The 18,061-nt window shown below is 45.4% G+C and overlaps 1 protein-coding gene across 1 annotated transcript; it reads left to right on the top strand.

Annotated features, from left to right (window-relative positions):
- Positions 1-646: 646 nt before the first annotated feature.
- On the top strand, positions 647-16,195 carry DMRT3 (doublesex and mab-3 related transcription factor 3). Its single transcript, XM_060237413.1, has 2 exons — positions 647-1,109; positions 14,530-16,195. Exons 1-2 carry the CDS (start codon positions 647-649, stop codon positions 15,492-15,494), a joined length of 1,428 nt encoding a protein of 475 aa, XP_060093396.1. The 3' UTR covers positions 15,495-16,195.
- Positions 16,196-18,061: the final 1,866 nt, after the last annotated feature.

The following is an 18,061-nucleotide window of genomic DNA, read 5'->3' as shown; positions in this document are numbered from 1 at the left end:
GCCGCAGCTCCCTTCGCGTCTCCGCGTCTCTCGGAGTCCCAGAGGGGGGCGACCCCCTGGCAGCCAATGGCTCCCTGCCCCGCCGTTCCCCTCCCCGCCAGACCCCTCCCCTGCTCCGCCGCTGCGGGGACATCCCAAGGGGGACCCTCCTCAGATCCTCTTGGGGAGTCCTTTGCGCCCGACGGCCGGCAGCTAGCCTGCCTTCCTCCTGACAGAGGCGAAGGGAGAGGGTGGCGCGCTTGTCCCTGCGAGGACAGGACACGACGAGGCTCGCTGCGGGCCCTCTGCAAGCAGGGGGGGAGGGGGAGGGGGCAGCTCACTCTTCGCCCCACCTCCTCCTCCGCCCGGGCAGGAGCTTTCTTGGGCGCGGGACGGGCAGGCGAGCAGCGCAGGAGGCGCTGAGAGAAGCCGAAGCGCCGCCTCCGGCGAGGCAGGCGGGGAGGAGCGTGGGCGGAGAGGCGGGGCGGGCGGCGGAGGAAAGCGAGGCAGTCGCGGGCCGTCTGGGCTGTACTCGGGCTCGGCCGCGGAAGCGCGCAGAGTCGGGCGCGGCAGCTGTCTTGGGTGCGCCCGAGCCCGGTCCGCGGGCGGGCGGGATGGTGCTGCTGGCCCGCCGGGGCTGCCGCCGCTGCGCCGAAGCCTTCCGACCATGAACGGCTACGGCTCGCCCTACCTGTACATGGGGGGTCCGGTGGCCCAGCCGGCCCGGGCGCCCCTACAGCGGACGCCCAAGTGCGCGCGCTGCCGGAACCACGGGGTGCTGTCGTGGCTGAAGGGCCACAAGCGCTACTGCCGTTTCAAGGACTGCACCTGCGAGAAGTGCATCCTCATCATCGAGCGGCAGCGCGTCATGGCCGCCCAGGTGGCCCTCCGGCGCCAGCAAGCCAACGAGAGCATGGAGAGCCTCCTGCCCGACACTCTCCGCGCCCTGCCCACCGCCCCCGCGCCCCCGGCCGCCGCCGCCACGCCGCCCGCCCACCACGGCCCGCCCGACGCCCCGGGACCAGCAGCCTCGTTCCGGCCCCCTGTGGAGCTGGCCGCAGCTGCCCTGCGCTGGGCTTCCGCCGAGCAGCCCCCGGCCGTTCTGCCCGCCTCGCAGCTGCAGAAAGCAGGTAGGTGCGCGCCCAGCCGCTGGGGGTAAGGGGGCTGGGAGGGAGAGAAAGAAGCGGCTTCGGGGGGGGGGGGGCTGTCCGGGGCGTCTGGAGGCCACGTGGCAGAGACGGAGGGGAGGCAGGGAGGGAGCCCACCGGCAGGACGGCTGGACCAGGGCGTCCGAGGGATCAGGGCCGCAGCGGGTCCTGAGGGCGGCGGGAATGTCGAAGCTCAGAGCTGCCGGCCTCGCCCGGGGCAGGAGGGGCTGCTTTGGGCCGAAAAAGGCACCTGCAGGTGGCAGAGTGTTTTCTTCACGCAGCCCCAGCCGGCCCTTTGCGCTTGAATCGAGCGCCTGTCGGACCTCGGCGGAGCCGGAGGCGGCGGCGGCCCCTTGGCCTTGGCTCCGGCCGCTGCTCTTCTGCTGCCTCCCCCCCCACCCCCGCCGGCTTCCGCAAAGACACCGCGACGCACTCCTGGACAATAGGAGCACCCGCCCCCCCCCCCCCCCCCACAGCGGAGGGACAGCTCCGGGCACGGAGAAGGGGGTTGTGCCTCCTCCATTTGCCTGGCCCGATTCCGAAGAGCAGTCTTCCGCCAGCGTTTTGAAATCTTATACCTGAACAACTTGTTAGAGCCTTGGGAATCTTACATTTCAAAACATTTTAGCGTTCCCAAGACTCTAACAAGTTGCTCAGACAACATCGCTGGCATGTTTGCTTGTTTAAAACTAAACGCGTATGAACCAGGGAGCCGCGAGAGGGAGGGAGCGCGCAACACCCACCCGGTTCGGCCTGTGCTTACTGCGGAGTAATTCCAGGTGGGCAGTGGGGCTAGTCTGAAGGAGCAAATGGGAATCCGAGCCGTATCCCGTGGCACCCTGGAGGCTAACAAGGCGCATGGTGGGCTACAAGTTAGAACAAAGTAGGAGTCCAGTAGCACCTTTAAGACCAACGAAGTTTTACTAAAGACGCTACTGGATCCCCGCTTTGTTCTATTGCTTCACGGCTGCCTACCTGGATCTATCTACATGGGCTACATTTGTTGTCGGTGTCCCTGGAATGCTGTCTTAATTGGGGTTCAGTTGAGCCCCCCGGATTTGGTTCCTTCCGAGGGAACATGCACTGCATAGCTCCCTTTGTCGAGCCCTATATAATCGCCAGTCCTCCGTGTCTTTTATTGGGCCGATGACCTGAAGCCTATGAGCCGAAGTCGTGGATGTAACGGGACTCGTGGGTTTCAGCCGCGAATCCTTTGGTACCTAAGCAGCAGTCAAAGATAACCAACCGAAATGGACAGTCCCGCCAGATGACCCCAAAGTGAAACCTCCAGGACCCTGCGGGTGCTCTGCGGTGCTCCGGACTGTGAGTTAGTGAGAGAGATGCATCCCCCTGCATTTGGGACGTTGTCCCAGTTTACCTCTCTCTTATCAACAGAGGAGGTTTGTGAAAATGTTGTTTTCGGGGGGAGGGGGGGTTGGGCTGCCGGATTAGCAATCTGCAAAGACCAGAGGTCATTTGTATCGGATTGACAAGGGAGACTGGACCATCGAGTGGAACACTCTGCTTTAGCAATACTGAAGGATCGGGTGTTCAAAGTGCTGCTGTACAATTAGTTTTACTTCGGTTTAGGGAAAGTGGGTTTTTTCCCCCTACGTTTTGCTTGGTGGCGGTTTCGCTTTTAGCTGATAAGAAGGTAGTGAATGGAATCAATTCAGCTTTTAAAACGAATCCGGAACAACATAAGTACTCTGGACAACATCGGCAACTTCAAGGAGCAAGACAGTACTTGGGTTTCAGCTTGTGTTGCCCCTTTGGCTTTACACGCAAGTAGTCCTCTTGCTTTGGCCAAATTGCCAATGATCATTATTATGCACCGTCTGGAGTATTTCTTGAATGGCGAATCTTTTAAAGGCCGAGACGCCGGAAGCAGCGGGCTCTTGCGCGCAGGGGTGTTCGCCCTGAGGCCTGCCTGGCCTTGGAAACTTCGTGAGGAGGCTGCTTTTTAAAAAACTAAACACGAGGCCCCGAAAACGAACACCAAGCTTTTTTACACTCACATCCTGTAGACAGGCTCGTCAAAAGTTCATTTATTTAAAACCTTCCGATGATCGTCGTTTTCCCGGCGCAAACTCAAAAATGGATTAGTTATGCCATAACAATCCAGTTTGAATCCACGATTCATTTTATAATTTCTCGTTATGAAAACAGACTACTAATCTTCTTAAAGAGCCAGGGAGGAATTGTTCCGGGAGAAATGCCTCACTCCTGGTGTCTTAACTAGAACTGTAATGTGGCTTTTAAAGACTGATATGTTCCCAGATAGTTTGGAGGGGGGGGGGGTTAAAGCGGAAATCTAAGTGCAGGTGGTGATCGCTTCCGTATTTTCTCGGAATTCAGACGCCGTGAGTTCAATAGAATGTGCTCCTAGGTAAATGTGCCCATTGGCAGATGTGCATAATAGGAGTGGGCATAAATTGGGGGGAGGGGGAAATGCTACTAAAATGGGTGGAAATCGGTGGTTTTTTCCTCCAAGGAATTTGAATCCGAGCACTTGAGGAGTTTAGGGCAGTCGGAGCAGGTGGCAAAGAGCGATTCTTCCGGTACTTTAATGGGAAGGTGAAACCGAAGCGAGCTCTAACCCTTTAAGCCCCCGAACTTCCTTCAGCGGCGAAGTCTACGCTGAAAGACAAAACGGTGGGCTCTTGAAAGGCGGCAGCGGCGCTGGGTCAGGCGAACTCCACCCCGGCGGCCCATCAGGACAGCGCCCGCCACACTTCCCGCCCAGCCCACCTCCCCCCGCCCCCCCCCACTCCCACCGGCGCCCTGGCAGGCCAGTCCGGAGCGACTTCGCCTTTCCGCAGCTCCCCCACCCCCGGCAGTGCTGCTAAGGGCAGAAGTTGGGCCGGGCGCGGGTTCAGGCGGCCGGCTGGGGGGGTGGGGGGGGGCGGTGTGCATGCTGCTGATTCCCTCGTCGTGGCTCCCAAGGGGTCCCCGCTGGTTTTGCCAAGCAGAATTGTCGCGGCTTGCCTTAAGGGAGGCGCTGGTGCGATGCGAACCACCTGTTTTGATCCCCGTAGGATCCAGGCCTCCGAAAGACGGGCCGGGTTCAAAGTGTCCCGCTGGGTGGAAGAGGGCAGTGGTCCGAAGGAAGGAAGCAGAGGGCTCCCGGGCGTTTGCATCCCGCCTCCTTCTTAGAGATAAATTAGTCGTCGATCTTTTACTAGAGTCCCCCCCCCCCTCTTTATTTAAACAGTGAATCTAAACCAAAGGAAAATTTGAAACTGCTGGTTTATTGGACTGCATTTTTTTAATCCTTTCCCTTTTATAACATCCAGTATATCCGGCGGAATCCCTTCATCTTGGAAGCTGACAGATCTTTCCAAAGCGCTTTCTCTTTAGGAGGTTATTTATTTATACCCCGCTTTTCTCCCCGATGGAAACTCAAAGAGGCGCACAACCTTAGTCTTCCCTGCTCCTCTTTACTTTGCCGTTGTCTCCGGAGAAATACAGTCTCTGGTGGAAATAGCGCCCACCCGATAAAGTTGAACGAGTAGGGCTCTTTTCCCGAGTTTATTAACGTTTGCATTATATTTGATTGCAGACTGAGTATAATTCTCATTTTGGAGCTTAGGACTCCCGGGGCCGAAGTCTCTTGGTTTTGCCTTTTTCCCTGTTTTGAAAACTCAAAGTTTTTGCATCTGGTGAGATTTTTCCCACTGACTTTAGGCAAAGGAGCAATTAACTCATCCTGCACCAAAGTGTGGTTTCATTGAGTCAATTCCCGCTCTTAAGGCGCATCACTACAACAAACGGATGTCACCCTAAGCTTAAGGAGAAATATGTAGAAGTTCTATGCATATTTGCTTGAAAACAAGTTACTCCATTAAGATCAAATGTTTTTATAACATTGCTTAAGACTTGCAGCCTTAGTCCCAAAGATGAAGAGCAGGCATCCTGAGAGCAACTGCCAATGAACTGTTCTCTTCTGTTCTCCGTAATAGGAAGGGAATACTCATTACAAACCCTGAACACCTCTTATTTTTTACTTAATTGATTACTACACTGAAGAATTCTTACATGTGCTGAGTAGTTCTTTATTATTTATATTAACTATATTATATTATATTATTTATAGTTCTTTTATATTTATTATATTATTCCTCAGTTTAACACACACAAAGTACCATTCAGACTATTTATAGCTTATATACTTTTTCTAAATTTAATAAAAACATTGTTTTTTAAATGACCGCTATTCTAGCCTTTGTTATATCCTCAGAAGCAGGTTCCCAATATAATTTCTATAGGCTCAAAGGGGAGAGAGTGAAATGTGATCACCATCTTCAAGTACTTGAAGGGCTGTCATATAGAGGATGGTGCAGAATTGTTTTCTGTGGTCTCAGAAGGTAGGACCAGAACCAGTGGGTTCCGGCTTAACATTAGGAAGAACTTCCTGACAGTTAGAAGGGTTCCTCAGTGGAACAGGCTTCCTCCAGAGGTGGTGGGCTCTCCTTCCCTGGAAGTTTTTAAACAGAGGCTAGATGGCCATCTGACAGCAATGAAAATCCTGTGAGTTTCCTGCATTGTGCAGGGGGTTGGACTAGATGAACCTGGAGGTCCCTTACAACTCTATGATTCTATATATGGGTGGTTGGCTTCTCTCATATTCTTTTTGCTGTACTTGTCTGACACTTTTTTTCACCAAAAGTGTAGACATTGTATCAAGAATAATGGGTATCACTTAAGTATGTAAATATGCTTGAGGCTGAACAACATCTTGAAAACTGTATCCCCAAAGAATTAGAATTAGTATGAAGTAATGTTACAAGCATCTGCTTAAATCAAAGCTCCATTCCTTAAGTAGCTTGCATATTGGACTATATTATACAGGGGTGGCCAACGGTAGCTCTTCAGATGTTTTTTGCCTACAAGTCCCATCAGCCCCAGCCATTGGCCATGCTGACTGGGGCTGATGGGAGTTGTAGGGGGAAAAAATCTGGAGAGCTACCGTTGGCCACCCCTGGACTATAAGTACAGCATCTTACTCAAGGGGGATGTATAACTGCTCTCATGAGTAATTATTACTCTACACTTTAGGAGAGCCTTTTGCAACTTTTGTTTCTTAAGTGACTTAATGGGGACTAACACCTTAATCACATTGGCCAGCATCCAGCACAGTTAAATCTTATTTCAGTGGCAGACATTTAAGTACTTGTTTAACTCTCTCCTAATGAAATCAATGGGATTTAAGTGTGTTTAACTGGATCACACCCATTGCTTGTTCAATAATCCTGCTGTCAGTTTCTTGCCAATTTCCCTCCTTCCTTGAGTCCTGGAAGCTACTTTGCTCTCTTTGTTGTGTTGTCTCTGCTCACTGGTGCTGCATGCAGCCTTCTGTGGCCTCCAGACACAGCCCTCAATTGTCACATGAGAGTCACCATCTTTATTTGTACACCCTCTCTGTGTGTGCATCCACACATGTGTATGTGTAAGCAAGTATCCCAAACAAGGGCTGCAGTTGCTTTGGGATAGCTGCTGCTAAAGACTGGAGTCTTCTAGAGTTTTCAAACTGCCTTAGTAGGAAAATGACCTGAAAAGCAGCTCCCCTTTTGTTAAACCAGAAACAAAAACCCTTCTTCAAGTGGTAGGAAGCATATAAATCTGATGGATAGAAGCACTATTGACTTGCACACTTTTTTCCCTCACTGATATATGAACTTCTTGGTTTAAAAGATTACAGTAATCACAGGAGGACAGTGTAAATCGAATCTGATAGCAATAACTTTTGGAGAAGGTCAGGCACAAGTGAAATGTTACCAGGCAACAGGCATTTTGTTTGCAAAATACAATCAAAGAGCATTGATGAGAAATTCTTTCCTGCCAGCTAGTCAGCACTTTCTGCTTAAGGGGAGGGGGAAAAGATCTTAATCAATCAGGTGCCCCAGAACTTTTCCTCAGGCTAGGCTGCTGCTTCTCAAAGAGAAGAGCAGGCTGGTTGGCTGTCTTAAGTTTCCCAAGACATCAGACATGAAGGATTAGGTCTGTCTGTCAGCCATCATGTTCTAGATTTGCCAGCTTTTAAACTGGGCTCTCTAACTGTCCCTTTAATAACAGTTTGAGCCACAGCAATTATCAGGTGATGTCACATAGCTCCATGCCAAGTTTCAGTTGCCCATTTCCACATTTTAAATCTCTATTAAAGAGTCAGGATCCCGCCCCCCCCCCCCCCCCCCCGGCAGCTTTGTTCAGGCTGTGGATCCAGCAAGGTTACAACTTTGTAATGCTCCATAATGTGTGAACCTTCTAATCTGAACTAAGACCCAGGCAACTAGTAGATTTTGGCCAGATTTTGGAATTTGGTGAGGCATTTCCAGTGGCCCACCCCAGTGCCTCACTGCATCTGCGAGAGGTCTTGAAGGGCTCCCAGAGAGATAATTCACTGGCAGCTACTTATGGCTTGGTGGCATGAATGGAAAGTCAGAGGAGTGCCCATGGGATGCTCCACCATGGCTATGGGCCAGAGCTGATAGTACTTTAACTCTGAGTGGCAATAAAGGCTACAGACTGTTTACCAGATAGACGTTGGTCTGTGTGAACATATCAAGCAAATGAATGTGGGTTGCTGTTGTTAGGGTGAAACCATGTGTTTATGGTTTGGTGTAGTGGTTAAGTGCGGGAACTCTTATTTGGGAGAACATGGTTTGATTCCCCACTCCTCCTGTTTATGTATCCTTGAGTCAGTCACAAGTTCTCACAAAGCTGTTCCTCTCAAAAGCAGTTTCTGTCAGAGCTCTCTCAGCTTCACCTACCTCACAGAGTGTCTGTTGTGGAGGTGGGAAGGGAAATTGTAAGCTGCACTGAGATTCCTTTGGATACTGTAGGGTGGGGTATAAATCCAGTATCTTCTTCTTTATTCAGAAGAAGTGCCCCTTGATAGATTCAGGTTTCAATTATTTATACTTGCTAGGAAGTAAGCCTCATTGAACTCAGTGGAGCATTTTTGAGAAAAAAAGCTTAGGATTGCACTGTCAGCATCTTGTCAGAGACAGGACCAGCCATAGGGTGCCCCAGGCAGGCTTGCCACTCCCCACTGCCTTCCCTGCTCTCTGCCGCTCACCTCCGCCTCTCACCATGGCTGCCTGCTGCTTGTTGCCAAAGCAACTCCATGTGAGTGAGCACAGAGGTGAGAGCAGCGGTGGCGAGAGCGATGCAGCGAGGATGGCGAGAGTGGCGGTGGCAAAAGCACTGTGGTGAGGGTGGTGGCAGTGTGCGTGATTCCTTTGGGGCACACAAGGGCAGGAGCTGGCCAGTCTGGCTGGATCCCCTGTGCTTGCGCATTGCACTGCTTTCACTCTCAGGCACTTTAGATCACTTGAGAACCAGGATAGATGGGAGGGCCAAATGCACACTGGCAATGGCTCCATCCTAGGCAAATGCCTAATTTGCTTAATGGGCAGGCTGGCCCTGGTCAGAGAAACATCACTGAAGAATAAAGTTTTGGAGCAGAGACAGGTAAAACTGACAACAGAAGCCCAATAAGAAGCCCAATAATAAACTACCAAGTCCACATCTTAAAAACAGTAGTTGAGAATTGAAATCAGTTGGTCCATTTTCTCTTTCAGAGGCTCATGTTTCTTGTTTTGATCTGTATATTATCACAGAAATTGAGAACTCCAGTGGTTTATCTTACTTTAAAAAGATGCCATGCTACTTTGGGGAATGAATAAGATTTAGAGCTGGGTTCAAAACATTTCAGTCCAGCCTTATTCCACCCACACTGGCTCCTGCTCTTCTTCCAGGCCCTATTCATTGTACTGTTATAGACCTGTAAAGTCCTATATGACTTGGGGCCAGCAGATTGAACATGAATATGCCCAGCCACTACTCTTAGGTCCTACTTTAGTTGCTTCCACCATTTGAAACTAGACAAGGGCTTTCTTGGTTGTGGCACCAAAATTATGGAATTCCCTACCCAAGGAGATTTCATCATCCCCCTTCTATAATAACCTTCTGCCAGTGGATAAAGACTTTCTGGTTTTTGTTTGACATTCCCTAACTGATTCTCACTGATCTTTCCTTCCATTCAAATATTTAGTTTTAATTGTTTTTGTTTTATAAACATACTAGGAACAAGGCCTGTTGTGAAGAAAAATACAACAGAATCTAGAAAGAGGGTCTGGGTGAGGGCCACCCCACCCTTGCTCTCTTCCCACCCACCCAAGTTAAAGTATTTGCTCCCCTCCCCACCTCAAGAGGAGCTTATTCTGCCATCTGGAAAGCAGTTGTAATTCAGAGTGATTTCCAGTCCTCACCTGGAGATTGGCAACAGTTGTTCCCTAGGAAGAAATGGCTGGTTTGGAGGATGGAGTGTTTGATATTGTACCTGTCTGAAGTCCCACTCCTCCTCAAACCCCACCCTTTCCAGACTCCACCCCTTGAATCTCCAGGAATTTCCTAACCTGGAGTTGGCAACCCTATCTACTTTCCTTTATCTGTCCCTCTGACTTCAGCTTTCCATTGCCTCCCCCACCCTGCAGCCTCTACCTTGGAAAAGGACAGTCTTTCTCCCCGGGGGGGGGGACCAAAGCAACTTACATCATTTTCCTCTCCCTCTTTGATGTGTACAACAACCCTGTAAGGTAGGTTAGGCTGAAAGTCTGTGACTGGCCTGAAATCACCTAGTCAGCTTCCACAGCAAGAACCGGAGTCTGGCAGACCCTGCTGAAGCCCTAACTCCTATGGCCTCCTCAAACTCCACCACACAATCTCTAGGAAATCTCTCTCTCTCTGAGGGTAGGAAGGAGCCCTCAGCCATCTGACAGAACCAGTTTTGCTGGCTAGCAACAGCCACTTGGGCTGGAGAGAAGAGCAGACTCAACCAATGGCACACGAGTACTCTTGATTGATGGTATGATGGGCCAAAGGTTGATGGAGCACACCCCCAACCAATGGGAGAGCTCCATTTTGCCAAGACAAAAGGGTTTTTATATCTGTAGGATGTTATGTGTTTTCAGACTTGTTTTTATTGTTAGTTTCCTTGAGGATCCTATATTGGGTGGAAAGCAGATTAAAAATGTTTTAAATGAATAAAATAAATTTCACAGAATAAATATGACAATCACGTCAGATGCTTTTACTTTCATTTGTTAATTTTTAGGAAGTGTGGAACTCTTCTGAAGAGGAACACAGTGCTTACTTAAGGCTTGTTTGGAATTCAGAATGCAAGACTTTATTATAAAAAGCCTCTCACCCACCCCACCCCCCATCCCCACACACATTTTCATCAGTGTGTTTTTAAAATGAGGTTAGGCTTGGACCACTCTCTCCTTTCAGTGAAGAACTATGTACTTAAGTTAGGATAATGCTTACATAAGGAGCATTTGCAATACAACTTGATATTAAAAACAAACAAACAGCTTTCTTTCAGTATAGTGTACAGATAGCAATGCTGTATATGAAAGCAGATACTCATTACTCTCACAAGACCTACTCCAGTCTTTAAGTACTTCCTCAGTTTTTATCTTAAGACGGGGGTGGGGTGGGGGAATCGTCACAGATAAATGGTAACTAGAGTTTAACATCACAGATTCAGTCTGAGAAATCCATTACTTCCCTTTGCAAATATTTTTGAATAAGCAACCTAAGACAAAGTTTCATGTTATATGAACAGTTATGTAGTGTACTATGAACAGTTGGGGGGGGGTGTCACATTACTTTATTTATTAAAATATTTTAAAATATTAAATATTAAAATTACTCTTGATGGAATACCTCAAGTAAATTATGACAAAACCAAAGGCCTAAAATAAACATGTAGTTACAAACTACATTTAAAAAACAAATGGAAAATGCCATAACTGGAAAACAGATACAACAATGCTTCAGAAAAAAAAAAAAATCCCAGCAGCAACCAGTGTTGCCTCTAAGCTGAGTTAGTGTGAGCTAGCTCACAGTTTTTTAGCCTCTGACTCACATATTTTTGTCTTAGCTCAGGAAAAAATGGCCCCAGAGCAAACTAATTTATGCAGTAACGCACAAAATAGAATTTTTGCTCACAAGCCTCTACAGCTTAGAGGATTGGCAACGATCCAATGTAATAACTTTATTTCATCAGCTAAACTTATTCAAAAACTGATCTAAATTAACATCTTGCTAAAAGTCAGGAGCAATAGCACCAGCTGAGCCTCATGATACAGGGAATTCCTTCATCTTGGTGCCATCATCAAGATGTCCCTGTCATAGCTGCTTACCAAACCATAAATAGTAGTGGCACAGAGATCGCCAGATGACTTGAGTGTATGGGTTGCCTCAAGTCAGAGAAGGTAGTCTGAACCAAAAGTGTTAAGTTTAAAGTGCTTTGAATTCAGTCTGGAAACTATCTGGAATCGAAGCAAGATGGATTAAAACAGGCATGAAGTGTCCACAGCAATTCATTCCAGTCAACAAGTGAGAGGTCCAGCTGAATTTCCCTAGACCTTTCAAAGGCAGCCTGCCCCAGATGTCACCAGATCATGTATAAAGATGGGCAGGGCAGGTTTGACTGACACAAAGTACTTCTGCTCCCAGTCCCAGACTTCAAACGAGCAACCAGTACCAGGACTGTGTTCAGAAATAAACATTAACAAAGGCTATTGTTTTACAAATTTTGTGAATTTTATTCTAATGGACTCTCAAGCTTGGCTACCTCATTAAAAAAAAAACAGCTTCTGATACAGAGTCACATAATTATAAGCCTTCTTTGGGCTCTGAAGTGAATAATGTATTAATCAGAAGGGAAGCCCCAGCCATCTGCCTAATTGAATGATATGATAAAATTGGGTCTCTATTTTTAGGAACATCAAAAATTCCAAAAAGTTTTTGTCAGTATGTATTTCATTAAAACCACACTGAAAACGTGCTAAGGTTAATGGGTGTGTTTTTTTTGGCAGCACAAGATTTTTAAAATTATTTTTTAAAAGTACATCAGAAAATGGTATTATAAGAATTAAACAAATTAAACAAAACAAATAGCTGTCACTTGAGTCATGTAAATACAAGGCTAACAATGATCTAATTATATACCAGATGCAATTATGCAATATCTTACTGCTATGTCAGAGAGTACGCTGCACACAATTAAGTAAACATGGACGATGTATAAACCAAACAACAGTACAAACAATAGACCAAAACAAAAGAAATATCTTAAGTACAGCTTAACAGACCCAGAAGAGACATGTTTCTTATGTGAAATTCAAAATTCATTCTCATAGATATGAATGGATATTTCATTTGTTTTCAAAATGACAAATGTTTAAACAGTTTAAGCAGTGTATCTTTTATCAGCTTATGAATAATACAACATTAATGTACCAACATAATTTTTGATGTTACGATAGCATGGAACATCTGAACCATAAGACAAGTGTACTTTGAGGTTTATGGTACTCCTTTGCTGTAACTCCTTGGTTATTTAAGAGGTGCTATTGACAGCTTATTGTAAATACATCAACATATGCCTGGATTGCTTGCCTAATAAAAAAATGTCTGTGAGCCACAATTGAGACAAAATTCCTTTAAAAAAAACAGCTTTCTATTATCTGTGATTTTATCAAGGAAATATGTGTTTTAACCAGCTTGTGAAGCAATCAAATAAAAGAAAGTTAAGAATAGAGTACATATAAATTATATACGTACTCTTTTTTTTCTGCAAGAACCATAACCATAGCTGAGGTTAAAGAGGTCAGGAAAAGAATCAAGGATATTTTTAAGTGTTTAAGACAGAGTATGTGACAGTGTGAAACCTGAGTGGACAATAAGTAGGTTTCCCAAGCAGTATGACTCAAGTTGGCCTCTGATTTATTTTTAGATCCCAAAGTGGCCTAATATTAAAATCTAATTGATGGTCAATAAAATAGTATTTAATCCCACAAATGTTTCTGTCTGAAAAAACAGTAATTGATGGTTTAAAACTGAGAAAAATGAAACTATCTGCTGGAAGACTTCTGGCATCACGATCTGCAATTGCAGTCATGCTAGTTATGTGATTTTTAAAAAAGTTACTGCATTTATCAGGGATAATTTCAGAATTATATGGTGACAAGCAGGAGACCCTAAAGGGGCTGACTTATTCAGTAGGCACAGTGCTAAGGTTTCACAATACTTTTAGGGCCCCATGAAAATGTTTTAATTGCTTTCAAAATCAGAATTAAAAATGAACTTTTAGAGTAAAAGAAAATGTTTTATTTTTTTCTCACATCAAAAAAGAATGAGGCCCACAAAATTTATTAAATTTTGCCTAAAACAGACAAAATAAAACATTGAAGTATTTAAAGTTATATCAAAATAATTTTAATATTGATATTATAATTTTAATATTGATATCGTGGAAGGAGCCCACACTAAAAATATGCTAAGGTTAATGCTTCTTATATGTAATTCAAAAGTGCCTAGAGCCCATGAAAGTCATAATGCAGCCCTGCCCGTCCCCCATGATTTCCTCTTTCCCACCAGCCAACCTACCTTTAGCTACCCCCTTGTTTTCAGACTTCCTTCCTCCTGGTAGCCTGTACCTGGAAAAACTATTATCCCGTTGCATGATGTCAGGTCAGGACCAACTGCACGGTGGGGAACCCACAAGTTCCTGCTGAGGGCATCTCATTTCCCCTATATCCCCTTCCCCACACTATTTCCTATTTCCTTCTTCTTGGCCACTGCCATAAGTAACATGTACGTTCATGGCTTCCATCTCCATATTTAAATATCCATACTCCACAAATCTGAGAATTAAATATATTTCATGATTCCATAAAATGATACTGCTGTGGTACAGGGTAGTAATCTGCAACAATAAGTATGGGGAATGCCAGACACAGCTCCTTAGTTTTGTTTCTATACCTGTGATCACCCTGGTGTAGTTCATGCAGCCTCTTTGTATACTGCTGTGTTAAATCTTTGAAGTGCAGATAATGCAAAAGTTCTGGCTCTTAATTCCAAGGCACATGCTTTGCCCTTTAGAAAGTCCCAGGTTCAGTCTCTGGCATTTCCATTAAAAATAATAGATCTGAGAAAGACTTGAAGAATTGCTGCCATTGTTGTGGAATAGAGAAGCAAGACTGTTGCAAGAATGGCTTGTTTGTCACTTTCCATAATGTGGAATAAACCTCCCTTTAATGCCTTTCATATATACGGTATACTGTGAAGTATTTAACTGCGTAAATTAAAAGATAAATGCATGTACTGTGTTAACAGGCATTCTTGTGCACAAGGTATGACAGTCACACACTCTCAACCTAACCTATTTCACAGAGTTGTTGTAAGGATAAAATGAAGGAGCAGAGAATATTGTTAGCCAGTTTTGGTCTTCATTGTGTACAGACAAAGTAAGATAAATTTAAAAAGAAAAATACAAGTGTTATTGTGCTCATTGCAAAGGTTAACTCCAATATGCTCTGTTTTACAGATATGACCGATGAACGGTTGGGTGATACCAGTGGAGCAGACAGCACTGAGAATTACAGTGACAAAGATGCAGACCAAAGGAGTTCCCCAGATGTGGCAAAGGCCAAGGGCAGTTTGACTCCTGAGAGCCCTGAGATTGTTTCTGTGGATGAAGGTGGTTATGCCATCCAGAAAAACAGTGGTAGCAGTGACAGCAGGCCTGAGAGCCCCAAGTATCAGCCAGAACAAAATCACCTCCTGATTGAAGGTCCCTCAGGGACCGTTTCTCTACCTTTCGGCTTGAAAGCCAACCGCCCCCCTCTCGAAGTATTAAAAAAAATCTTCCCAAACCAAAAACCAACTGTGCTTGAATTAATCTTGAAAGGCTGTGGGGGTGACCTGGTGAGTGCAGTTGAGGTCCTTCTGTCTAGCCGGTCTTCTGTTGCTGTCGGAGACAGAACTGCAGCTGAATCAGAAGGGCTAGTTTTGCCTTCAAACGGCCACCTTTTTGAACACACTCTGAGTTCTTACCCTATTTCTTCCTCAAAATGGTCTGTAGGGTCTGCCTTTAGAGTCCCAGATACCTTGAGGTTTTCTGCTGATACTAGTAATGTTGTCACAAATCCACTGGCTGTTCCCTTACAACATCCATTTCCTCAACCACCCCGGTATCCACTGATGCTGAGGAATACTTTGGCAAGAAACCAGTCCAGTCCATTTCTGCCTAATGATGTGACATTGTGGAACACTATGACACTGCAGCAGCAATATCAGCTGAGGTCTCAGTATGTCAGCCCTTTTTCAAGTAGTTCTACCAGTGTCTTCCGAAGTTCTCCTGTCCTTCCTCCACGCCCAGCAGAAGATCCCAGGATCTCAATCCCTGATGATGGATGTCCAATTGTGTCAAAACAACCAATTTATACAGAAGACGACTATGATGAAAGATCTGACTCCTCAGACTCTAGAATACTAAACACATCTTCCTAGAATGATTATCTGACATATTTTGCGATGCAGTGGAACTGCTGGGCATCAAGAGGAAGGAATCATGCCCTTGTAGCTATATAAAAAGTGACTCTGCTTGTTACTATCCTTTAGCAATAAAGACTTAACTTATTTTATTTCTTGCACTTCACTGGGAAATGCCAAATAGCTACTATTTCATGGCTTTCGTGATGAATGTTTATTACGGAAACAAGAAAAAAAGAGATTCATTTTAAGCATAGTTGTAAGGAACATAGAACTTTGGAAGAATTAAAATGGAGCAAAAGCCTTGCCTTTTTAGACAACTGGGAATGTTAAAAGGTATTGTACTTGAATGCAGTGTTCAAAGAGAGGACTCCTCAGGATATATGAAATGTTTAAAAAGCAAATATTTCTGTGGCAAATGGACTAAACAGGGACTTTGTTGACTTTATGACAATGATCATCCTGGTGTTAAAACCAAGAGCTCCAGAAGGGACTGAATAGAGTGAACTGCTCATGTGCTGTTTAAGCTTGGACACTTTTTTGAGACACCTTAAAAGCTATTCTTTTCACACAGCTAGATGGAAACATGTATAATGTCAGTGTAAAGTCAATTACAAGCTGTGAGTTGCATGAGACTGTCTTGTGAAACATGAACAGATGATTGAACATTGTCAGGTTAATGTAGCATGCTAAAGACTCTAGGGGAAAAATAAACTCAGATTATGAGCTTGAGTTTCATCTGTCATTTGTAATTCTGAGAGACGCAATCCCCCTGGGTTGAAATCCAGCTCTACGGCTAATGCAAATTAGCTTGCTTTTATTGACTAAAGCCAGAGCAACTGAAACGGATGGTGCCCCATGATTATTTGAGAGATATGTTGCATAATTATTGGGGCTCAGCTGAGCATGGCCATGAGTTTTGGGGATTATGCTCATATTATTATAATTTAAAACATTTAAAATATCTAGATAACCTTTATATCATTACATTTTGAAGTTACTGTTTTAAAGTCCTCTAAGGGACATTTTATGTATCCAAGGCAGATGGAACCCTCATGTAATTATTTTAATATGTTTTTTTCTCATGGAATTGTGTGAAGTTTCTGGTTACACATCCTAGAAAATCTTGTACAACTGCTTGAAGTTGGGCAATAGGTGGAACATTTGGGCACATCTTTAATTACAGGGACATGTATTTGACCACTCTGCTCAGCCAAGTTTGACATCTTTTTCCATTTTAAGTGGTGGATCCTACAACAGATTAGCTTTTTTAAATTGGAGGAAGGCCGCTTAGACTGGAAGAACTTCCTATAGCTAAGATAAGATGCATGCCATTCTGAATAGGACAAAGGGACTGCTCCAGCAGATAAAATTTCTGATTGAAGCCCCAGTCTTGGGCCAAGCCAGTTCAGAGCTTAATGAACACTCCCTCCACCCCCGGTAATGTGTTTCAAAGCAGCCTCCCCTGAGAAGCCAAGTTTTGTTGCTTGGCCCCAGCTTTTGACAATCCCTATAGTGATACAGTTTGTGAACTTCCTGGGGGATCGTGTGGCTGTCCATGGCTGACTGCTGGTTATACTGGGTTAGATGGATCTTCCAGAAAGACTCTTCTCAGGCTGTTATTTGGTATGTCAGCTTACTTTCCCACACTGTAGCTCTTGAACTTGGCGATGATGAATTTATTGTTTATAAGGAGGGGAAAGAGGCAGTTATTGGGTGAGCTGCTCCCTGATGCCTCCACCATTGCAGTTTGTGTGTTGTAAGGGGATTAGGAAGCAGAGGCTGTTCAGTGTTTGTGCTTTTCCATATGCATTAATTTTTTTAAAAAAATTATATCCCATCTCTTTCAAAAAGCTTAAAGTGGCTAACGACATTTGATTCCCAAGGCCAGAAATGCCCTTCATACAGTGATGGCAAATTCTTCAGGATACGAAAAGTTGACTGAAATGCAACCAGATGTTGCTTTGCATCCAACATAGATGTATAACTCCACAGAATCCATATGGTATGTGCCTAGATGCAGGTCTGGTTCTGCATTCTTTCCTCTTAAAACTCTAATGGCATAATGTGTAAAAGTTCCTTGACACTGGATTCCTGTACTCCACACCAGTGCTATCAGCAGAAGTCTGACAAACTTTAGGAATACCTGGGTCCAGAAGGCTGCACAGTTGTACCTTCTCCACTGTCATGACTGTAAGGGGCCTCTACATTAGCAGCACTCACTGTCAGGCAATCAGGCCCTGACATGTCCTAGATGGTGGCTTTTGCATCTGGTAAAGGTTATTATCTGCAAAAGGTTATGGTTTTAAGGTGCCTCAGGATACTGGGAATTTGTTGCAAGAAACCAAGGTGGCTTCCATTTTGAGATGATTCCTCCAACAAATAGTCTGGTGAGGTCTTTGGACTCCAGGTGTGCCTAGGTTTTACCAGGATGAAAGGGCAATATCAGTGCAATAGATTCTTTGATGCAGCAGAGATGTGGATAAGACCCTAACTTCAATTCTAAGCCCACAGACTACAATAGAAGGGCGTAACATTGCTTAGATAGTTTGCCTCAGCTAAATGTGGGAAAGTCCTATTAATTT

Source organism: Heteronotia binoei, chromosome 4 (genome assembly GCF_032191835.1).
Source record: "Heteronotia binoei isolate CCM8104 ecotype False Entrance Well chromosome 4, APGP_CSIRO_Hbin_v1, whole genome shotgun sequence".
Lineage (NCBI taxonomy): Eukaryota > Metazoa > Chordata > Lepidosauria > Squamata > Gekkonidae > Heteronotia > Heteronotia binoei.
Note: the sequence above shows the minus strand (reverse complement) of the source record. Positions and strands in the feature narration are given on the sequence as shown.

Excerpts from the sequence above, each read along its gene's own strand:
- DMRT3 (XM_060237413.1), top strand. The coding sequence starts at position 647 with ATGAACGGCTACGGCTCGCCCTACCTGTACATGGGGGGTCCGGTGGCC. Across the intron at positions 1,110-14,529 it reads CTCGCAGCTGCAGAAAGCAG|ATATGACCGATGAACGGTTG; the intron begins GTAGGTGCGCGC and ends TCTGTTTTACAG.